Source organism: Thermobia domestica, chromosome 3, assembly GCF_964235325.1.
Source record: "Thermobia domestica chromosome 3, izTheDome1.hap1.1, whole genome shotgun sequence".
Taxonomy (NCBI): domain Eukaryota; kingdom Metazoa; phylum Arthropoda; class Insecta; order Zygentoma; family Lepismatidae; genus Thermobia; species Thermobia domestica.
This window is the reverse complement of record NC_137456.1, coordinates 203,735,923-203,760,270: the sequence shown is the minus strand read 5'-3', so window position 1 is coordinate 203,760,270 and position 24,348 is coordinate 203,735,923. Positions and strand designations below refer to the sequence as shown.

The 24,348-nt window shown below is 35.8% G+C and overlaps 1 protein-coding gene across 1 annotated transcript in view; it reads left to right on the top strand.

Annotated features, from left to right (window-relative positions):
• Positions 1–24,348, top strand: part of Svip (small VCP interacting protein) — a 64,439-nt gene that overhangs the window by 19,304 nt on the left and 20,787 nt on the right. Inside the window, exon 2 of the mRNA XM_081752094.1 lies at positions 22,704–22,871. Within this exon, the coding sequence (XP_081608220.1) occupies positions 22,704–22,871 (168 nt within the window). The remainder of the gene's footprint in view (positions 1–22,703; positions 22,872–24,348) is intronic.

Below are 24,348 nucleotides of genomic sequence, written 5' to 3'. Positions count from 1 at the left end.
TCAACTCTTTATTCAAGGTCCCACAAAACAGACTTTTCTTCCTCCTAAAGGTTTCTTTCGCCATTCCTATCCTTGCTTTCATTTCACGTTCGCACTTCATGTTACTACTAAGAATACTACCCAGATATCGAAAACTATTCACTTGTTCTATTTTCTCCCCTCCTATTTTTCCATGGCTTTTGTTTTTCTTTTAAGTTTAATAGAGCCGACTGTATATACCAACAAGGGAGTATTTTTTCTCAACATGCATGTAATTAAATGGTGCATGTTTGGTTTAGTTAGTTGTCTTTATGTATAGTACTAACAGTGGTGTATGTAGTTAGTAGTTTTGTGTGAGTGTGTGAATTTTCGGTTAGGACAGTGTATAAATATGCGTTAATTTAGTACCATTTGTCTAACTCGAAGTATACTAAACCAGAGTAAATATTAAATTTCTGATTAATGAGTACAAGTATATATTTCAGTACACGGTAAATTATGCCTCCACCACAGCGCCATAGTGTCTGTTTTCGGTAGTCAATTGTTTGTTGACATTACGACATCGCATGACTTAGTGATCTAGATTGTTTGATTTTGGCCATTTATTCTCAAATTACTTCCCGTGGACATGGTTTTCGGTTCAGATGAGTATACCTTCATATAAGATAGCATGAGATCTTACTGTACTGAAAATTTCAGCTTGCTAGGTCCAGTAGTAATTGAAATTTCTACTGAAATAAAGAATACCTATTTTCTTAATAGAAGTAAAGCCCCTATGCTGTTACTGTTTGTTTCAAAATGTAGTATTAAATTCTCTTTTCCCGTGGCTGTAGGAAAATTCCATTGTTGCTTTAGTTTTATCAGCAAATCGGAAATATATTAATCGTTGACAATTTAACTTTCAGTGAATACACGTATGATTTTTTTTTTTTTTAAAACTGCGAAGTAAATACAATTTGGGTGCTTCGAAACAAAGAGTACGTGGTTCGATGAATGTTATCGTGTAGTAGTTTGAGCGTGATAGATTGTGATAATTATATATATATTTATTACTGTGTAATGTAAATATGTGTATGGCCTGCGTGTAAAATGTATGAAATAGGGTGTCTGTAAAATATTACTTCGCGCGAAAATTAGTAGATAATGAATGAATGTAATGATATATTAATAATATGATATAAAATATGAATGAGATGATGACCCCTATATTTAAATGGATAGGCCTAGTGTATGTTATATAGTGAAAATATGAATACGTTTACGGAAAAAAAAAAAATCTCTCGCGTTTTGACTTTTACACCAGTACATTCATCCAACCGAGTTTGCTACTTGGATAGTAAATTGTAGTTGGGAATTGTGTGTTACTTCGCATTTAAGTACCTCATAATAACAGCCCCGGATCTTAAGCCTTTCAATAGATAGGGTAGCATCATGTGGGAATTACTTCTAAAGGTTGACAGAAATGATAATTAAGAAAACTAACTGCTATATTCTGTGATCTTCGAAAAGTACAGGTTTCGGTCATTTGTACCTTTAACATTCATAGCCTCTCCGAGATTTTTTTTTTTCGTTGCTTACCTTATTTATTTATTGTGCAGTGTTCATATAACTCAGTTCGGACTATCCGATTAAATCAACTGCTACTAAATTAATATTTATGTCATTAGCGTACCCGGACGTCGACCCCTAGTCCCCTTAAGTATTTTCATGTCTTTTCTCAGTTTAATTAGATGAGGGAAATTAACGACGTCCCAGACTGTGGCATGTCTGCGCGGGGTAGCCATCGGTGAGGTTTGGCATAGAAATCACCGATCCAAAATTCAGTTTATTTAATTTTTTTTTTATTTTGGCAAACTCTAATTAGGGATATCTTAGCTATTACTCTAATTTCATTACTATTCTGGAATCTTCTAGTTTCCAAGAGGTCGGATGATTTTTTTTTTCTTTTGAAATTCTAAATTAACGCCGTCTCTAACCTTCCGGAGGATTTTCGGGACCCTGCTGGTTTGGGCCGGATACGGGGATCGGATTTCAATCTTACAACCAAACTCTTGTGGGATTGGGATCTGATGGACACAGAACTTGCATCCTTGGCAGCAGGGCGCTCCTTGAGTCTACGTATTTGAGTAGACCACCCTTTTGGCATGTTAAGAATATTTTGGCTATGGATTTTGTTGAGAGCGAAGTTCGACTTTTATCTTTGTAGCGTTAGTTATTTCCCACTTAAGTCTTTGGCGCCCCTATTCTTCGTCTTCCTTCTTCTCTATCTCTCTCTCTGTCTTCATTACTTCGAGATTTTTTTTTTTCAAATTTTTCAACCTCCCCCCCCCCCCGGTTTCTGAAATTCATGAAAACATACAATATTCATATCACTTATTTCGATCGTATGTACTAACTGAGACATCGAGGGATGCAATTCGTGGAGGTATTGCAGCACATCTCAGGACCATTTTCGCGATATTTAATCCACCACGAGAGAAACTGACGAGAAGGTACACTATGCTTTCAGATTCCTAGAAACATTTGTTATTCCTTGATCGTACAAATTATACCCATTGACGACTGATTTCTGGTTTTTATTTCTATTGATTGGTCATATAGTGTGTATGTATTAATAGTTTGGGCCCACTAGTTTCGAATAACATTGATTTTTTTTCTGTATATACATCTATATATGTACTTACATAGTTTTAAAAGTTACGTGCCTGCTCTATTTGTTGTATTTCCACCTCTTATGTCAACTTATTAAATAATACCAACTATTTTTTTTTATATACGCGGATCTTTAGTAAATTGAGAATGATTATTGATTATCGGGTTTATACATATAAAGTTCAATGTCGCAACCTTATAAAAAAAAAAAAATAATAATTTTTGTTAGTCAGGGTTTTTGTTTATTTTGAGCCAATAAAATATGAATACTTGTTGAATATAACGGTTATGTAGAATTTAAATGTCGACGAAATACTACGATGGATATTAAAGTGAAATTTATTATATTGACTAATATGAATATATATATATATGCGAGTATGTATGTGAAGGGCTCGGTATTTACCCTGGTTTTGTTAGGTTGCCATAGATTTTTGACACCCGATATTAACCAACTCTTTGTGATATATAGTATTACCGCGTAAATTGTAATAAATTACATTTTGTTGAGTTGTTATTGATGTTTGTAACTATTAAAGTTGAATATCATGTTAAATACTGCATGTAAATAAAACAAGTAGCAGGTCGTAAGAAAAGTAAGAATAACCCTAATCCTTATCCAAATGTATTTGCGAGATCATAGTGAAATCAGTAAGCTACGAAACAGTGTGCCCCACCAACGAATCCTTCTATCAGTAAACCATGAAACAAATCCTTCCTCTACGATCGGAAACCTAACTATTCAGTGACTAGAAATCTTTTGACTACACGATCTATACTAGAAAAAAATTAGTGATCTTAAATTCAACGAACTGAAATTAGGTTAATAATTTAGTAGTGTGAATACAGGAATATGGAAATATGTTCCCAATGTCTGTGACTGGATTCGATAATTTTTCTTTAATCTTGATAAACTTTGAAATTTTATATCAAGTGCGTCAAGTGACGAAATGAGAAATATAAATATATATGTGATATGAAGCAACTATTTGTCTATAGTTAAAACAAAAACAATTAAATACTCTCATGGACACAAATCACAGTGCGAAAAGAGAGTTGAAAAAGGAGTTATTATCGACGTGAGAACAAAGACTCATAAAATTGTCGAAATGTCTCCTCTTGGGACAGAGACTCAATAAAATGTTACTAAAGTGTTTTTTTTTTAAGAATGATTAACCAATTATATTTTTTTTTCTTTCTTTTGCCCGCAATGATATGTATTCATTGCACTGAATCTTAAATATATTGACCTTTGAATTTTCTTTTTTTTTTCTTTAATTTTGTCTTTCGTCTTTTGTCGAATTTTTTTTTCATGTAATCCAACTTTTAATATATCTAGAAAGAGAAATGTGTTATTTGATCTTGTTGAAAGTAGCGGATTTCTGTGCATGCTTATAAAACATTCTTTTCTTGTATTAAATTCTTCCTGTTATGTCAAACTAAGTTTTCTTTTATTGAAATGTAATAAATGTCTATAGAAATGTAGTTAGGTTAGTTTAATTCAACTAAATACAACCGGAAGTATACATTGTCCTGTATGAATGTGTGTGTGAGTGAAATGTAGGTTTAGTATTAAGTGCACAAATTATTTTGACATATATGTGTGACTTATTATAATTAATGGTAGCTAGCAATTAAAGTCATTGAATGTTAATACTAACTTAATTTAAGTTGGCTCTATGAAGGAAGTAAAAAGGACCGAAGTAGCCTGAACAAATGATCATCATGGGAGAACTGTGAAAGTCAAAATCTTCGACAAATATGTGATACTCTGATTTTTTTTTTTCTCTGTGGTCGATTCTAACATGCCATCAACTTCGTCGTTCATTTTTCAAATATTGGATATTAGTCTAGAACTTCTGGAAATATTGAATAAACGGTAAAATTGAACTTTCTCATCTATCTCAGAGCTAGATTGGGATAATTCGGTAGTTGGGGTTAAATGGATCTAGGTCGGGGATGTATGAGTTAACATGTGTCTACCTTTGATTACCTTAATACCAAATATTCACCCAATAGCTATTGGAAATGATCCCAATTCGATAATTATTCACTTTCCCTTTACCATATTTTTCAAAATATCCAGTAACAGTTTCCTCTTTATCACCTTCTTACTTTACCTCTTTCCTCTTCTATCTTCCTCTTCCTTTCTTCATCTTCTTCTTCTATTTTTAATAAAACTGAAAAGGGGGTCGTGACTGGGAATTCTATATGTAATAAACACGGTCATGTATTTATTTATTTTATTTTATTTTCTTTAGAAGTCCGATAAAGAGTTTTCTCGTTTCGATCTAACCTAGTATGTTCGAAATTAAGAAATGGGTAATATATTCCAATATAATTAGACATAAGCTGATAGCTTCATGAATATCCCCACCAGGGGTGAAGGGTTCCCACTCACGACTTATTCCGTGCATCACATTTGTTGCAGATTCTTTCTTCCCTCAATCAGTTTTAGATTGACGAGCCGTGACGGAATTCGTTGTTATGGAAACGGTGGTTTCTATGGCAACGGCTCCCCTTTTTTTTCAGTTTTAGAGTGGCGACACGTGACAAGATTGTTGCCATGGTAACGCATGTTTGCTGTGGTAACGGATCTGAAAATGCTTATTGAATAATACCAGTTATCATGCCAATCAGTTTGAATTGGTGAACCGCGACAAGAATGGTTGTCATGGCAACGTTTGTTCCCATGGCAACGGATCTCAGTTTAAATGGCGACCGATAGATCTGAATTTTTTTTAAGAATGTCAAAGAGTGAGGTTGAAGGCATGTTGAATTGATTACAACATTGAAATTAATAAGAGAAATTTTATAGTCAAGTGGGACAAGTAGAGTCGTTGGCTACTTTGTCATTTTTGTTTCCTTTTCTAAGGGGGAAAAAGAGAAGGAGTGTCAAAATTTTTTCTAAATTAGAACTAAACGCTAGAAGGGTTTCAAGGAAGGAAAGAGAATGGGAGTCCTTTAATTCATGAATAATACTTGTCTGGATAGCGAATAAGTATTTTATAGTATATGTGTATTTTTGATATATATCTTGTCTTTTGTAAAGTGTCTCAAAGCTATGGCAACAAAAAAGGTTGTTGTGTCACAGGGCGAATGTGAAGTCACGTGCACTCAATGCACATTAGATGAAAAAGAGAAAAGATCTCGCGCCCCGCGGAGATTAATAAGATGCACCGGTTGTGGACTAAAATGGATCCATTTTGCTTGCTCCAATTTGGATGATACTGCTGAAAATGCAGAAAAGGTTCAAACCGGCGAAATAATAAAATACTGTGAGGATTGTGAAAAGGACCGAGGCCAAATATCTCCAGCGGAGATATCTGACCTCGACGATGAGGAAAAGAATGGAAATCACAGTGATTCTCGGGATCAGACGGCAAACCCGAAGGAAGGAATGTCATCTGGAGGGTCTGACACGTCTGCATTAATTCGCCAGATGATGGAAATGATGCATGAAAAATTTTCTAATATGAACGAAAAATTCACTAACATGGAAGTTAAAATAGAACAGAATGGTGCAGATCTGAGACGTGAGAATGCAGAAATGAGGCGTGAGATAAATGAAAAGTTAGACCAGAATAGTGAAAACTTAAGGCGTGAGATAAATGAAAAGTTTGATACCTCGAAACGAGAGACCGACGCTCGATTCGAGGTACTAAACAATAAATTTGACCAGATCTGTTTAGACTTTGCTTCTTCGATTAGCAAATTGAAAGAGCAATTGTTTACTGAACTAGAGCAGGTTAGATACCAGGCCCAACAGTCTACCGAGCAGCTCAGAGACGAAACAAATAAAAAATTAAATGAAATAGATGTAAGGTTTGAGAGTACAAACAAAAGATTTGGTGACATCGAACAAAAGGTTGAACAGCAGCAGGCTGAAATAAGTAAATTAAATGTTGTAATATCTAACCTATCAATGGAAACCAAACTAGAGTCGGTTGATCAAAGGATTGGTCAAATTCAAACCGAAGTAGACAGTCTTAAGGGGAATATTACTAAATTGGAAATCGTCAAGTCTGATATCTCCTATCCTTTTCCTGATGGCGATTCTCCAGGGAAAATTTTCCCAGAAACAAGTAACGTCCAACCGGGAAAGAGTCAAGTGTTGCCTGATGCACGGGACACAGCAATGTATTGCCGCCCGCATCAGCCAACCTCGAAATCATGGTTGAGTAATTTCGATGTACCGATGCAGTCGAGTGTTGTGACTACAACAGTCACTAGCGTAAATGCTCACTCTACCTTTGGAATGGTACAATCTTACAGCGTGCTGCCAGGAGGGGAAAGGAGATGTGCCGGACCGTCAGTTACTGCCGTGGTGGGTCCTAAGTTCGAACCTCACATGGTCAACACTAATTATAAAACCTCTCTTGGTCATATGGGAGCGTTCAGTTCGGTGACCACTCCGTCGGTGGCAAATCCGGTGACAACCCCAACCGCTCAGGATAACGCGTTGATTCCAATAGATTCTTTTCCTGCCCCGTATAGTATGAGCTCTAAAGTTTCCCTCCGGGATATTGAACGTTTTCCCACTTTCGATGGGAACATTGCTAACGGGTTACCTCGAGTTTTCCTGCGGAGACTGCAGCAATATCTAGACATGTACAAACTTACTGATGGGGAACGCCTACAGATAGTTGAAAAATGTTTGATCGCCGCTTCGGGCGCATGGTTTGCCTCTGTTAAATACCAAATCCGGACGTTCAGTGATTTTTTGATTCTTTTCAAAGAAGAGTATTGTAATGAGCACATCGAGCGGCTCCAAAAGAGAAACTTACAATCACTCCGGTATGATCGCTCCAAGTATGGGTCCCTCTTGGACTATGCTTGGAAAATCATCGAACTATATTATCAGATAGCTGAACATCCCTCTCAGGCCGAACTGGTAGATATTATAGTTAACGCTCTTCCACCCGATGAGTCCCGGGCCATAGCGTCCCACTTGTGCCAAACGGTGCGAGAAGTCACCTCACGTTTAGCTGCCTTGTGCGGCAAGGAAGTTGGTGGTCCACCAAAACGATACTTCGCCCGACAGGCAAAGATTCTAAAACCGACGAAGACGAAGGTAACGGCAAGTTGCCAGACAGATTTCCTGAGTTATACCCAAGCTGGATCTCGTTATCCTAGTGGGTATGGCTCAGAAAACAACACTAATGGCCGGCGACTATTCAGGAATCGGCCCATGTTCAACAATCGCCGGAGTTATCGTCCCTATGACCGTACCAACATGGAATCGAACCCGGATAGGGGCGATAACACCAGGAGGAATTTTAACAGGACGTACGGAAGAAGGGAGAACGGTAATAGTCAGAATAATAACAATAATAGTAACAATAATGTAAATCGACCCCAGAATTCGGTCCCTTCGCAAGTGCGTGGTAACGGTGAGCCTAGAACCATATTAAATGGGAGTGATAGACGGGAAACTGCGGCCTAATGTCATCAGATATGCTAGTCGACGGGTAAAGCCTTACGAATTGTCTCTGTCGATTTCTCAGTTAGAACTTCTGTCCGCTCTATTGCTATATGAACACTACTGAAAAAAAAAAAAAAAAGGTATCGGAACTCACAATTTTCGAAATTTAAAGATTTTCAATTGTACAGAAGATAAACGTAGTGAATTACTCGCGCAATACCCCAAGTAGATATAATATACTGTCCTAGTGAGACTGGTAACGTTTGAATGGGATGAATGAGTGTGTTAATTTAACAAGCATCAGTAGTTAGTATTCCCAATTAGCAAAATTTTGTTATTCTAACAAAATTTTGTTAATGGGCCGGGGAAAACTGTAATGTACCATTACAGTTGAGAGTAATGGCAACTTTTTTTTACGCACCCTGTACCTAGTAATTTTTTTTTTTATTCAATTTCGGTTTAGTTACACAATTTATTTACTCTCTTTACTTCGAATTAAATATAATGAATCGAAAGATTTCATTAGTAACCATATTCCCACTGAATAATATATTTTATTTATATTTTGATTAAGTGTAAATCCCATTTTCGGATATACAAGTCGAATAGTTACAAGGTTTACCATTCTGACGTCATACCGAAACATAGTTCCGTCATTGGATATAAATTTTCTTAATTTCAGACCAATGTAGATTTTGGCCAGGTACCTAATCTTTCCCTCACCCCCTCTCACTAGTCCATAGTCACTTTCAGATCCGGTTATATCTGGATTTGCCAAATTTCTATTTGCTTTGTAATTTCCGCGGCTAAAGTTTTCGTTCTGATTGGAGGAATTCTCCTACCTCTGGCTTTTTCGGCGCAATGTTATCAGAATAATCGAAGACACCTTACGAGGCGCAGCTTATAATTTCGCCTACATATATGCGGTAAAAGGACTAGGATTTTAATAGAATTCAGGTAAAAATCTGATTTAATTTCATAGTTGAACATTGAAGGCTGTGTAGGAGCCCCAAAAAAAAGGGAAAAAATCTACATTTTTCGTAAAGAAACAATAAGTTAGTGAAACATCCAGTTCTGTTTACTAGGAAGCCATGTTTGCTGCCCAGCTAGAATATACAAAGTGAAATAGTGACTTTACTTTCTTTTTCTTTCAAACCATAGATTCAGTTAGGGATTAGGGAAATTACGACCTGTTTAGTGCATGTTGTTCGTGTATACAGTAAATGTGATTTTTTATTATTTATTTAGTAATTGCATGTACGTAGTAGGTTTGATAGTTGTAATGTAAATAATCATAATGGCAGCTTAAGTTAGCTTAAAAGGGCTCCTATCCCCTTTTCCAAATTGAACCAGTTCTAGCGGGGGAATGGGTTAGTTATTGTTTGTTTTAGGGCCTTTTCCCCTCTCAGGGGAAGGGTCCCTCCATAAATCTCGTTAAGGTGCCCCCAGGGCATCAATCTTTGGCAATCATTATGTAAATAATTGGTCAGGTCAATTGGACCTAGGGTTACTTTTCTCATTTTGCCCCCCCCCCCTTTAAGTTTAATAGAGCCGACTGTATATACCAGAAGGGAGTATTTTTCGTCAACATGCATGTAATTAAATGGTGCATGTTTGGTTTAGTTAGTTGTCTTTATGTATAGTACTAACAGTGGTGTATGTAGTTAGTAGTTTTTGTGTGAGTGTGTGAATTTTCGGTTAGGACAGTGTATAAATATGCGTTAATTTAGTACCATTTGTCTAACTCGAAGTATACTAAACCAGAGTAAATATTAAATTTCTGATTAATGAGTACAAGTATATATTTCAGTACACGGTAAATTATGCCTCCACTACAGCGCCATAGTGCTCGTTTTCGGTAATCAGTTGTTTGTTGACATTACGACATCGCATGACTTAGTGATTTAAGTTGTTTGATTTTGGCCATTTATTCTCAAATTACATCCCGTGGACATGGTTTTCGGTTCAGATGAGTATACCTTCATATAAGATAGCATGAGATCTTACTGTACTGAAAATTTCAGCTTGCTAGGTCCAGTAGTAATTGAAATATCTACTGAAATAAAGAATACCTATTTTCTTAATAGAAGTAAAGCCCATATGCTGTTACTGTTTGTTTCAAAATGTAGTATTAAATTCTCTTTTCCCGTGGCTGTAGAAAAATTCCATTGTTGCTTTAGTTTTATCAGCAAATCGGAAATAGATTAATCGTTGACAATTTAACTTTCAGTAAATGCACATATGATTTTTTTATTAACTGCGAAGTAAATACAATTTGGGTGCTTCGAAACAAAGAGTACGTGGTTCGATGAATGTTATCGTGTAGTGGTTTGAGCGTGATAGATTGTGATAATTATATATATATTTATTACTGTGTAATGTAAATATGTGTATGGCCTGCGTGTAAAATGTATGAAATAGGGTGTCTGTAAAATATTACTTCGCGCGAAAATTAGTAGATAATGAATGAATGTAATGATATATTAATAATATGATATAAAATATGAATGAGATGATGACACCTATATTTAAATGGATAGGCCTAGTGTATGTTATATAGTGAAAATATGAATACGTTTACTAAAAAAAAAAAAAAAAATCTCTCGCGTTTTGACTTCTACACCAGTACATTCATCCAACCGAGTTTGCTACTTGGATAGTAAATTGTAGTTTGGGAATTGTGTGTTACTTCGCATTTAAGTACCTCATAATAACAGCCCCAGATCTTAAGCCTTTCAATAGATAGGGTAGCATCATGTGGGAATTACTTCTAAAGGTTGACAGAAATGATAATTAAGAAAACCAACTGCTATATCCTGTGATCATCGAAAAGTACAGGTTTCGGTCATTTGTACCTTTAACATTCATTGCCTCTCCGAGATTTTTTTTTTTTCGTTGTTACCTTATTTATTTATTGTGCAGTGTTCATATAACTCAGTTCGGACTATCCGATTAAATCAACTGCTACTAAATTAATATTCACGTCATTAGCGTACCCGGACGTCGACCCCTAGTCCCCTTAAGTATTTTCATGTCTTTTCTTAGTTTAATTAGATGAGGGAAATTAACGACGTCCCAGACTGTGGCATGTCTGCGCGGGGTAGCCATCGGTGATGTTTGGTTATTGAAATCACCGATTCAAAATCCAGTTTATTTAATTTTTTTTTTATTTTGGCAAACTCTAATTAGGGATATCTTAGCTATTACTCTAATTTCATTACTATTCTGGAATCTTCTAGTTTCCAAGAGGTCGGATGATTTTTTTTCTTTTGAAATTCTAAATTAACGCCGTCTCTAACCTTCCGGAGGATTTTCGGGACCCTGCTGGTTTGGGCCGGATACGGGGATCGGATTTCAATCTTACAACCAAACTCTTGTGGGATTGGGATCTGATGGACACAGAACTTGCATCCTTGGCAGCAGGGCGCTCCTTGAGTCTACGTATTTGAGTAGACCACCCTTTTGGCATGTTAAGAATATTTTGGCTATGGATTTTGTTGAGAGCGAAGTTCGACTTTTATCTTTGTAGCGTTAGTTATTTCCCACTTAAGTCTTTGGCGCCCCTATTCTTCGTCTTCCTTCTTCTCTATCTCTCTCTCTGTCTTCATTACTTCGAGATTTTTTTTTCAAATTTTTCAACCTCCCCCCCCCCCAGTTTCTGAAACTCATGAAAACATACAATATTCATATCACTTATTTCGATCGTATGTACTAACTGAGACATCGAGGGATGCAATTCGTGGAGGTATTGCAGCACATCTCAGGACCATTTTCGCGATATTAAATCCACCACGGGAGAAACTGACGAGAAGGTACACTATGCTTTCAGATTCCTAGAAACATTTGTTATTCATTGATCGTACAAATTATACCCATTGACGACTGATTTCTGGTTTTCTTTCTATTGATTGGTCATATAGTATGTATGTATTAGTAGTTTGGGCCCACTAGTTTCGAATAACATTGATTTTTTTTTTCTGTATATACATCTATATATGTACTTACATAGTTTTAAAAGTTACGTGCCTGCTCTATTTGTTGTATTTCCACCTCTTATGTCAACTTATTAAATAATACCGACTATTTTTTTTTTATATACGCGGATCTTTAGTAAATTGAGAATGATTATTGATTATCGGGTTTATACATATAAAGTTCAATGTTGCAACCTTATGAGAAAAAAAAAGTGAATTTTGATAGTCAGGGTTTTTGTTTTGTTTTTGAGCCAATAAAATATGAATACTTATCGAATATAAAAAGGTTATGTAGATATTAAATGTCGACGAAATATTAAGATGGATATTAAAATGAAATTTATTATATTGAGTTATATGAATATATATATATATGTGAGTATGTATGTAGAGGGCTCGGTATTTACCCTGGTTGTTTTAGGTTGCCATAGATTTTTGACACCCGATATTAACTAACTATTTGTGATATACAGTATTACCGCGTAAATTGTAATAAATGACATTTTGTTGAGTTGTTATTGATGTTTGTAACTATTAAAGTTGAATATCATGTTAAATACTGCATGTAAATAAAACAAGTAGCAGGTCGTAAGAAAAGTAAAAATAACCCTAATCCTTATCCAAATGTATTTGCGAGATCATAGTGAAATCAGTAAGCTACGAAACAGTGTGCCCCACCAACGAATCCTTCTATCAGTAAACTATGAAACAAATCCTTCCCCTACGATGGGAAACCTAACTATACAGAGACTAGAATCTTTTGACTACACGATCTATACTAGGAAAAAATTAGTGATCTTAAATTCAATGAACTGAAATTTGGTTAATAATTTAATGTGAATACAGGAATATGGAAATATGTTCCCAATGTTTGGGACTGGACTCGATATTTTAAATCTTGATAAACTTTGAAATTTTATATCAAGTGCGTCAAGTGACGAAATGAGAAATATAAATATATATGTGATATGAAGCAACTATTTGTCTATAGTTAAAACAAAAACGATTAAATACTCTCATGGACACAAATCACAGTGCGTAAAGAGAGTTGAAAAAGGAGTTATTATCGACGTGAGAACAAAGACTCATAAAATTGTCGAAATGTCTCCTCTTGGGACAGAGACTCAATAAAATGTTACTAAAGTGTTTTTTTTTTAAAGAATGTTTAACCAATTATATTTTTTTTTCTTTCTTTTGCCCGCAATGATATGTATTCATTGCACTGAATCTTAAATATATTTACCTTTGAATTTTTTTTCTTTATTTTTGTCTTTCGTCTTTTGTCGAATTTTTTTTTCATGTAATCCAACTTTTAATATATCTAGAAAGAGAAATGTGTTATTTGATCTTGTTGAAAGTAGCGGATTTCTGTGCATGCTTATGAAACATTCTTTTCTTGTATTAAATTCTTCCTGTTATGTCAAACTAAGTTTTCTTTTATTGAAATGTAATAAATGTCTATAGAAATGTAGTTAGGTTAGTTTAATTCAACTAAATACAACCTGAAGTATACATTGTCCTGTATGAATGTGTGTGTGAGTGAAATGTAGGTTTAGTATTAAGTGCACCAATTATTTTGACATATATGTGTGACTTATTATAATTAATGGTAGTTGGCAATTAAAGTCATTGAATGTCAATACTAACTTAATTTAAGTTGGCTCTATGAAGGAAGTAAAAAGGACCGAAGTAGCCTGAACAAATGATCATCATGGGAGAACTGTGAAAGTCAAAATCTTCGACAAATATGTGATACTCTGATTTTTTTTTTTCTTTCCCTCTGTGGTCGATTCTAACATGCCATCAACTTCGTCGTTCATTTTTCAAATATTGGATATTAGTCTAGAACTTCTGGAAATATTGAATAAACGGTAAAATTGAACTTTCTCATCTATCTCAGAGCTAGATTGGGATAATTCGGTAGTTGGGGTTAAATGGATCTAGGTCGGGGATGTATGGGTTAACGTGTGTCTACCTTTGATCACCTTAATACCAAACATTCACCCAATAGCTATTGGAAATGATCCCAATTCGATAATTATTCACTTTCCCTTTACCATATTTTTCAAAATATCCAGTAACAGTTTCCTCTTTATCACCTTCTTTCTTTACCTCTTTCCTCTTCTATCTTCCTCTTCCTTTCTTCATCTTCTTCTTCTATTTTTAATAAAACTGAAAAGGGGGTCGTGACTGGGAATTCTATATGTAATAAACACGGTCATGTATTTATTTATTTTATTTTATTTTCTTTAGAAGTCCGATAAAGAGTTTTCTCGTTTCGATCTAACCTAGTATGTTCGAAATTAAGAAATGGGTAATATATTCCAATATAATTAGACATAAGCTGATAGCTTCATGAATATCCCCACCAGGGGTGAAGGGTTCCCACTCACGACTTATTCCGTGCATCACATTTGTTGCAGATTCTTTCTTCCCTCAATCAGTTTTAGATTGACGAGCCGTGACGGAATTCGTTGTTATGGAAACGGTGGTTTCTATGGCAACGGCTCCCCTTTTTTTTCAGTTTTAAACTCTTTATTCAAGGTCCCACAAAACAGACTTTTCTTCCTCCTAAAGGTTTCTTTCGCCATTCCTATCCTTGCTTTCATTTCACGTTCGCACTTCATGTTACTACTAAGAATACTACCCAGATATCGAAAACTATTCACTTGTTCTATTTTCTCCCCTCCTATTTTTCCATGGCTTTTGTTTTTCTAACTTGTTTTCATCCCATATTCTTCAAAGCCCTTTCTAATTTTTTCTAACATTTTATTGATTTTCTTTTCAGATTCTGCAACAAGCGCCATATAGTCTGCAAATCTTGTGCGTCTAATCATTCTACCTCCTACCGAAATGCCATCATCATCATGTAAACTCTTTTTCACTATCTCTTCTAGATAGACATTAAATAGTGTTGGCGAGAGGCAGTATCCTTGTCGAACTCCCCTTCCAATTGCACTCTCTTCCGTTAGTTCTTCCCCTATCCTAACACTTACTTGTTGGTTCATGTATAAGTTTCTTATTAGTCTTTTATCTTTCCATTCCAACCCTATCTTCGTAAGAACTCCCAACAACAATTCCCAATTCACGCGGTCAAAAGCCTTTCCTAGATCAATAAATATAACATACACCTCTTTCCCTTTTTCTATAAATCTTTCACCGATCGCCCTTAATAATCCAATTGCATCTCTTGTGCCCTTGCCTCTTCTGAACCCGAACTGCTCCTCCTCAACTTCTTTATTTGTTCTTTCATATAACCTTCTGTTCAGTATTCGGAGCAGAATTTCAGTATTACGGGAATGTAACGGAAGAAATTAACGTTACATATTTATATGGTGCCGAAACCGTGGAACCCTTGAGATTAGTTAGAAGTTTCAGTAAACTATCTCAACATCACGGATTACATTTTACTACGTAATAAAAGAAAAATATATCGAGGAACTAAAATGAATACCAGTACAGGAGTTGAAGATGTCAATATTCCAGCAACTGAGACTTCAACGAATGTGATTGATCTTTTACGACAGCTAGGACAGCAACAGATGGATTCCAAATTGGAACAATTAACACAAAATTTGAATTCGAGATTGTAACAAGTAAAACTACAAATAGGACAGCAGATGGATTCCAAATTGGAGCAAGTAACCCAGCAGATAAATACCAAACTGGAAATAACCGACAATAGGATAGAGCAAATTATCCATAGTTTTGCAGTGGTGAGAAATACCGTTGATGTAGTAGAAATGCAAGTCAATGAACATACAAACCAAATTTGCAGACTGCAAGAAGAAGTACAGACCTTCAAAGAGAAAATCAGTACAGCAAAGTGTAATCCTGATCCTACCCTCAACGTAGTGTATGAAGAACATAGGAGAACTGAATCAAGACCCTGTGAAGAAGACAGCAACTTATCAGAAGGCTATTCTGAAAGGGAGGATACCATTTCTAATATCGAGGACGAAGAAAGAGGACCACGTCGAAGGAACCATATACGCATAAAACCTAGACACCTAAGGTATTTTAATACTAATACTTGTGTGAAATTTAATGAAATAAAGTCCTTAACTAAATTCAGCGGTAGATCTGAGGACATCCCAGCGAGTACCTTTTTAGAAAAATTTGAAGAAGAATGTGAACTAATTGGTATAAATAAGGCTAATTTCTTCAAAATCTTGCCTCATATTTTGTTACCACCTTGTTCGGTATGGTATAAAGCGATCAGAGGTAGTTTACGTAATTATTAAGATTTTAAAAATGCGCTGCTAGCAAACTTTGAAAACGATTATATTTTAGCATACCGGGATTCCCAGATTAGAAACCGACGTTTTGATCCTAAAGTGGACAAAAGTCTTACAGATTTCGTGATCTCAGCATATAATGACTTGAAACAGATCAATCCATATCAGCAGGAATCACGCATTATTTCATCAATAAAAATATTACTACTGTTTAGGCTACAGCAAGTATTGATCTCTTCGCAGTGTATTAATTTTAATTACTTAATAATGATAGTTCAGAATTATTAGAGTCAGTCTAGATTGCTAGATAATAATAACAGAAATCAAGCTAACCATATTCCTGTTCGAAATATCAATGTTAGAGAAGATTGTAATCATAATACGAGAGGCAATGTTGGATTTTCTCGTAATGGCAATACAACCGAACCTAATTTTAGAAGAAACAGAAATAATAATCGTACAGCTTTTAGGAATAATGTAAACAATCGATCTAATTTTCCACGCACTCCCAGATTTCGTAGTAATTACATAGGTGGCAGAAATTTTCAAAATAGGAACCAAAAAACTGGTGAAGTAAATAACATACAGGACTGTATTCAAAATTGTGCCATTCAATGCAACCTAATCGAATCTTTTGATAATGTAACCTGAACTAAAGTTATGGCGTCCGTCAAAGCATACCAAAAGTAAATGGATGCAATTAGTTGAAAAGTTAATTCCTACAGAAGTTTTATCTAAGATCAATATAGATAATATTGAAGTTTCAGATTAATCCTTAGTGTAATCATTTCTTTATTGTGAGATTATTTTTTCATATCAATTAGTTTTTGTTTTGTTCCACTGAATATTGTTATGATTTCATTGTAATTTTTACTTCGTTCACATTCTATATAATCACATCTATACATTAATACAAATATTGTTTATCAAAGTTATGCTAACTGTGCCCGAATAAGTAAAATAGGTTATGTTGTATTTTAACTTACACCAACTTTATTAACAAATATAAATGGTATTGTACTAAAGAATCTATTTAGGATTTAAATAATCAACCGACTTATCATATTTTGAATATGTCTTTCTTATCGATAATTGTATAAAATTAAAATAAAAATTGATTATTAGAAAAATATAACAATGATATTGAGATAAGATAAGAATCATATATTATTTCATGAATTGTAATTTTTATATGTAAAGGCTATTCAAAAAGTAAGGTAACTATGTATATGACATATTTAACGGTCCAGGATTGTTTCTTCAGTTGTAATCAATTTAAGAAGTCCTATAGTTCGGGAGTCATACATACAACGATAATGTATATTTTGTATGTACTTCTAAGTGTTGTTTGTATTTACGGGCAAAAGTGCTATTTAAAAGAGCACAAGCGGTTAAGAAGAAGAAGAAAATATATAAAGAAATAATTTAAATATTTGTATTATATTGACATATTTCTTGTTTTTGTTGCTATGACAACCTGTTTATGTCGTTGTTAAGGTAACTAAGAAAGAGAGAACGAAGAACCATCTTGAAGGAATTGAATGTATATTATTTTTGATGTGACAAATACGGTATATGTTGAAACATATATATATATATCCAAAATCACATAACTGTGGTGTGACTCATTGTAATCTGGAATCAGGGAATGTAACGGAAGAAATTAACGTTACAGAATTAAACCGGATCTCACACGCCAAAGGCGCTAACCGGTCAGACTCGAGGGAGCTCTTTAGGGAAATCAGCAAATGGCAGTACAATGTGAATTAAGTTGCTTTGGTTACTCACGAACAGATACAGAAAAAAAGTATGTTTAATAATGAACATTGCGAAAGACAACAAAATGATGGAAGCAAAAAAAAAAAAAAAAGCATTAAACACAATAGTAGAAACAATCGGTCGAACTCCCTTGCACGCGGTTAGTTGGCTGTTAAGTTGTGCAATATAAAGAAAATATAATGTAGATACAGTACATCAATCTAAGACAATTAAACAAATAAAGGTGGCTGTTAACTTAAACATAAATGCAGTTGTGGATATTATTTTAATATTGCTCAAAAAAGCAAAGGAAGGAGAAGGAAAAGTGCATAATTTCTTATTTGTTTTTATCGACAGGTGAGATCGTTATTAAGTGCGAAGTGCCGTAAATACACATAAATATAAGTTACTGAACTTCAAATGAGAAATGCTGTTATAAGAATCCTACTTCCTTTCAGTCGTCGGATACTATTAATTTAAAATGCGTAAGGATTATTTTAACATAACGAAACATCATCATTATTCTTGCATTATTTCTCTTTCTGGCAAAAGGTAAAATTGCCGTGAAATTTAGCTTAAATTTTTTTGAAGGGGGGGGGCTCTAATTTAAAATACAGGAATATTTTTGTTTAGTTTAACGTCCCACGATTATGCCTCGAGGTTAGGAGACGGTGATAATAAGATGGAAGATAATGGTCCGAGAACACCTACGCATATGGTATTCGCCCGCCGCAAAGTCCAGGGACCTCACGCACCAGAGATAGAAGTAACAAACAAATCATTATAATTTTGTTTTGTAAAGATTCATAATTTTCAAGATTCTTTTAATCGCGTTTGTGTATTTATTTTGAGGCAAGCCTTTTTTTTTTTTTTTTAAAAAAAGTAACCCATCTTATGCAGAGCAAAATTTGTTCAGGTTTTGGTTTATTTTCTGCTAAGTTGTAATACTGATATTGCAAGTAAGTGTGATTGTACTTTGTTTCCTGAAATATAATTCCCTCTCAACCTCCTATGCAAAAAAACTGTTCGATTGAATCACATGTTATACCAGAAAACAACAGAATATTTTCAAATATTCTTGCTTTTACCCTGGTGACTTCAATGAGTTTTATTCAATTACTCGTTAGCTTTCGCTCCAAGGAGGGTAACTGAACAAAGGTATGTTTTGGGGACATTGGAATTGGCAGTGAAACAATTAACAAATAATGTGAACTAAATGGTTAATCATAGTAATCTGTTTGTAGTTACGGTATTTTCCCTACTTCCGTCACTTATTTAATTGTTCTCAATTAAAAATATAAATAATGTATCACATTTGCGAGTTAAAATTACAGCAATTTTCTGTATTGTAGCTATTTTGTTTGTCTACAACGAAATTATCGTATGCATACTGCAATATTATCTTTCAATTTTCACCTCTGACTGTGGCAAAAATGCAGAGAATAAGAGCCAGACCTAAAGAGAATTCGTACGGAGCTGAAATTACGCCAGAGGGAAAGAGAAGCTTGAAACTGCTGGCTATGGTCTTTGCAAAATTATAGCTGAGAGAAATGGCCATAAATCTATTCCTTGTTTAGGATAGGTGTGTACATGTAAAAGCTTTTATTTTGCCGTGTAGAGGTTTGATTGTCAAGAGAAGAAATAATGTATGCAAGTATATCTTTGTATTTCGTTGAGTAGTCTCTGGAGTATTGTCAGAGAAAAGTCGGTGACTCATGGCTCTTGAAAGGTTTGATTGTTTAACTAGAATAGATAAAAAGAGGTCAGCTCGTCTGCCGAAACAATCTCACATTACATGCGTAGCGAAATCTGTTAGAAGATGTCGAATAAGTGTAAATAATTGAAGTTAGGTTTACATGTGCTGACATATCACGAAAGATAACATTAATTTATCGAAGGGGGATGCAAAGTCCTTGTCCGATACTAAACCTAAACTATAGTACTTAGAAACTAAACTTAAACCTAAAAGTATTCTTCTTTGACTGAATGCAGAATCAATCTGCAGTTGGGAGCAGAAAGATAATTTTATCATTCGATTCCAGTACGTCTACTGGAGCGTAGTCAGTATGCTGTTATGTGTACCAGTATTCTGAAAGTGTCTGTTTGGTGAAATCAACGTGGCTACACAATCATAACTAGTACAGTGAAAGTGTACTGTTCAATTTCTACTATAAACTACTAACCTGTAACATCTCGGAGGATGTTAACTACACTCGTGCTCATAAATTAAGGATAATGCGGAAACATGGTGAAACAACGCTCTAGTGGGCGGTTTTCGGTTGGAAATCACCTCGGGGTATGACCATGCGGTGCATTTGACCATTCGGTGCGGTGCGGTCATCGCACGGTGGCGCTGGCAGCAGTCCAAATACGAGAGGTGTGTTGGTGCATGTCAGAGTACGGTGCAGCGTGTAAGTGTGCAGATGTTGTCAGACGTGCTAATGGTGACTGTGTGTTGAAAATGGCTCAAAGAACACATATTGATGACGTTATGAGGGGTAGAATAATAGGACGACTGGAGGCTGGTCAAACACAGCAGGTCGTAGCACGGGCACTCTGTGTACCACAAAGTGTGATCTCAAGATTATGGCAACGATTCCAGCAGACAGAAAGCGTGTCCAGGCGCTACAGTACGAGACGTCCACAGTGTACAACACCACAAGAAGACCGATATCTCGCCATCAGTGCCCGCAGACGGCCACGGAGTACAGCAGGTAGCCTTGCTCGGACCTTGCCACAGCCACTGAAACAGTTGTCTCCCGACACACAGTCTACAGACGACTGAACAGACATGGTTTATTCGCCCCGAGATGTGCAAGGTGCATTCCACTGACCCCTGTTCACAGGAGAGCCCGTAAAGCCTGGTGTCAAGAACATAGTACATGGTCAATGGAACAGTGGTCTCAGGTTATGTTTACGGACGAGTCCAGGTATAGTCTGAACAGTGATTCTCGTCGGGTTATCATCTGGCGTGAACCAGGAACCAGATACCAACCCCATAATGTTCTTGAAAGGAACCTGTATGGAGGTAGTGGTTTGATTATGTGGGGTGGGATTATGATTGGTTCACGTACACCCCTGCATGTCTTTGACAGAGGAACTGTAATAGGTCAGGTGTATCCGGACGTCATTTTGCATCAGTATGTTCGCCTTTTCAGGGGTGCAGTGGGTCCCAACTTCCTCCTGATGGATGATAACACACGGCCTCACCGAACTGCCATCGTGGAGGAGTACCGTGAAACAGAAGATATCAGGCGAATGAAGTGACTTGCCTGTTCTCCAGACCTAAACCCCATCGAACATATCTGGGATGCTCTCGGTCGACGTATCGCTGCACGTCTTCAAACCGCTAGGACACTTCAGGAACTCCGACAGGCACTGGTGCAAGAATGGGAGGCTATACTCCAGCAGCTGCTCAACCACCTGATCCAGAGTATGCCAACCCGTTGTGCGGCCTGTGTACGTGTGATGGTGATCATATCCCATATTGATGTCGTGGTACATGCACAGGAAACAGTGGCGTTGTGTAGCACATGTGTTTCTCAACTTATCACCAATACCGTGGATACCATGGATATCACCAATACCGTGGTACCGATATGTTTCGTTTGTTCGTATGTTGTGTTCACTATGTGCCTATGCTATTAGCGCCAGTTTTGTGTAGTGCCACGTTGTGTAGTACCACAATCTGCAATTATCCTTAATTTTTGAGCATTAGTGTAAATAACAAAATGGTAGAATGAGCCCTAGTAGAATGTTCCCTGTCTGTTAGACAGCTCAGTTGCGATATCATAGCTGATGTTCAATTTCGTTCATGTTTTTGGTCGACTTCGAACATATTAGCATACAGTTGAGCTAGAAAATCTGAGGGCTGTGCGTTTAATTCAAAACAAAATACTCGATGGGAAACACACGTTCTATGGAGATTCCATGACCACAAAAACTACAAGCTCTTGCATCATCCTTTACGAAGCACAAATTCTCCATATGTACTATAATACATACATACTTCCTTCATTTTTATTAAGAGTGAGATATCCCATTGACGTAGTATTAGGTGAGAACAGAAAATATCTAACGTTAATAAAAATGAACTATGTTATTTCCAAGGTAGAGTGTATCATGAAAAGAAAAGAAAATATTCGAAACTATATTGTATGTTGAAATGTGATAGATTCTCTTATTTCATAGAAGACACTTTACAACCTGCTTTGTTTAATTAACCAAGTTCTCTTATTATAGGAGAATGGTTAATACATACTTCCGGTACACGTGATATGAAACTGCACACAGGCTTCCTGGTATATTGAGTCATATATATCTTATATGTGTGCGGAATAGCCATTGTATAAGTTAATTTTTTGGACCTACAAAGATGTGGGGGAGAGTTTTATTTCCCAAGTTAGGAAAGGAAAGAAAACTAAAATCATGTTGCTAAGGAAACATACACACATAATAAAACATTCGTTTTGTACAGCTTCACATTAATTTTACAAGATCTTGACTGGTATGTTCGCTTGCTTGAAGTTTGTATTCTCAGTTTATTCAGTGCCTTTTTTTCTTTCTTTTTAACGTTTTGGAGATATTTCTCCTCTATAATTTTATGCTTGCTAATACTTAGCAATGAAATTTTGTATGCAATTACGATCTTAGATAAAATCTTTATTGAACTTCCAGGAGATAAAAAGACGGCAAATGGCCGAGGCAGCGGAAAAAAGATTAAAAGAGCAAGACAGTAGAGGTATTAAAAACCCCGAGAAATTGAAAAGACAGTATCAGAAGATGGAAGAATTAGAGAAGCGACAGATGGAATTTGACAAAGCAGGAGGAAGTGGAGGTTTGAAGGTATGCAACATATACGTTATACTTCAAAATGAAATGAAATAAATCTTTTTAGTTTATAACGTCACACAGCAGCGCCATTTAGGTTAAAGGAAGACTGATAATTAATGAAAGTGAATAATTGTGAAATTATTGTGATTTCCTACCGGGAATGGAACCCGGAACCACATGCACATTGACAAAAGCATGCACACTAGCCACTAAAGCAGAAGGGAGGGCTCTACTGCGAAGTGTCAACCGTACCTGTTCATTCAACGACTCACAAAACAAGATTGTCTTCTACCTAAATGGTTCTTTTGCTTTTCCTATTTCTACTAATACCACTACCTCGGTACTGAAAATTAGTAACCTGTTTTCTCTGTTCCTTTAACCTCTATAGTTTCCATAGCACGCTTCGTTTAAACATTATTAACTCCGTCGTATTTCGCATTAGTTGTAGCATTTCTTTATAGCTTATCCTTAAATTGTTCTGTTAACTTTTGATTTGGGTTTCTTTAATTGAATGGAGTTAAAATTATGCATAATAGTAATAATCATTTGTCGGGATAGTCATGACTTAGTTTTTCTGTTTCCCATATATCATTTCTTTATATGAAGAACGAAGATTAATAAATAATGTATGGTTAGTTTTGTTTGATAACGTCTTACCATTTTTCAATGAGCTTCATATTTCCTCGTTCATAGGAGAACTTGTCTTTATCGGCAAAAACCGAACAAAGTGCTGATTTGTAGCCTCATCTGAACGTAACAAGCAGGCCCTTATTTAGGTAAGTGCTATTCTGGGCTCGAGCACAGGGCGGCAAAATTTTGGAATTCTTTTTAAAATTCACAGTAAAGTATACTTAAAACTAACAACTCGCAGAGTCCCGCGCAATCACGAGAAAATATGCTAATGTGTTTAATTCGCACTAATTACACTAGATACTAATTAGATAGCTTAACCGATTTTTAAAAAGTAATCCTCTCCCACCCCGACCTCAAGAGGTGAGGATGGACTTAAACAACATGAAAACCGATGCCGTTAAACCCAACGATCACGAAAACTATGTATTCAACACTAATATCTGTCGTTTTCGATTGTTTTAAAATTTTGCCCCCTCACTGTGGAGAGGATTATGACCCTGAAGTTGAGTTGGATTAAATCTGTCACCATTCATCTCAGCGATCCCAAAAACTATGAATTGAACTCTAATATTGGTCGTTTTCGGGGGCGGCAAATTTTAGAGCACAGGGGCGCACAATATATAAATACGGGCCTGGTAACAAGGGAAGCCTGACGGCACAAGGTCAGTTGAGTATGGTGGGTATATAGCGTATGAGGTAACCAATTTCTCGCGAGTGTTCAGTCTATTAAAGGACTGTCAGGTATAACGAATATATATGATAATCAGTGCAATAAGTCGAAACAACAAAGTGCTGCATATGTTAGTGTAAATAATATGGAGGCAGAACAGAACAGTAAAGTGAGCATTGATCAGAG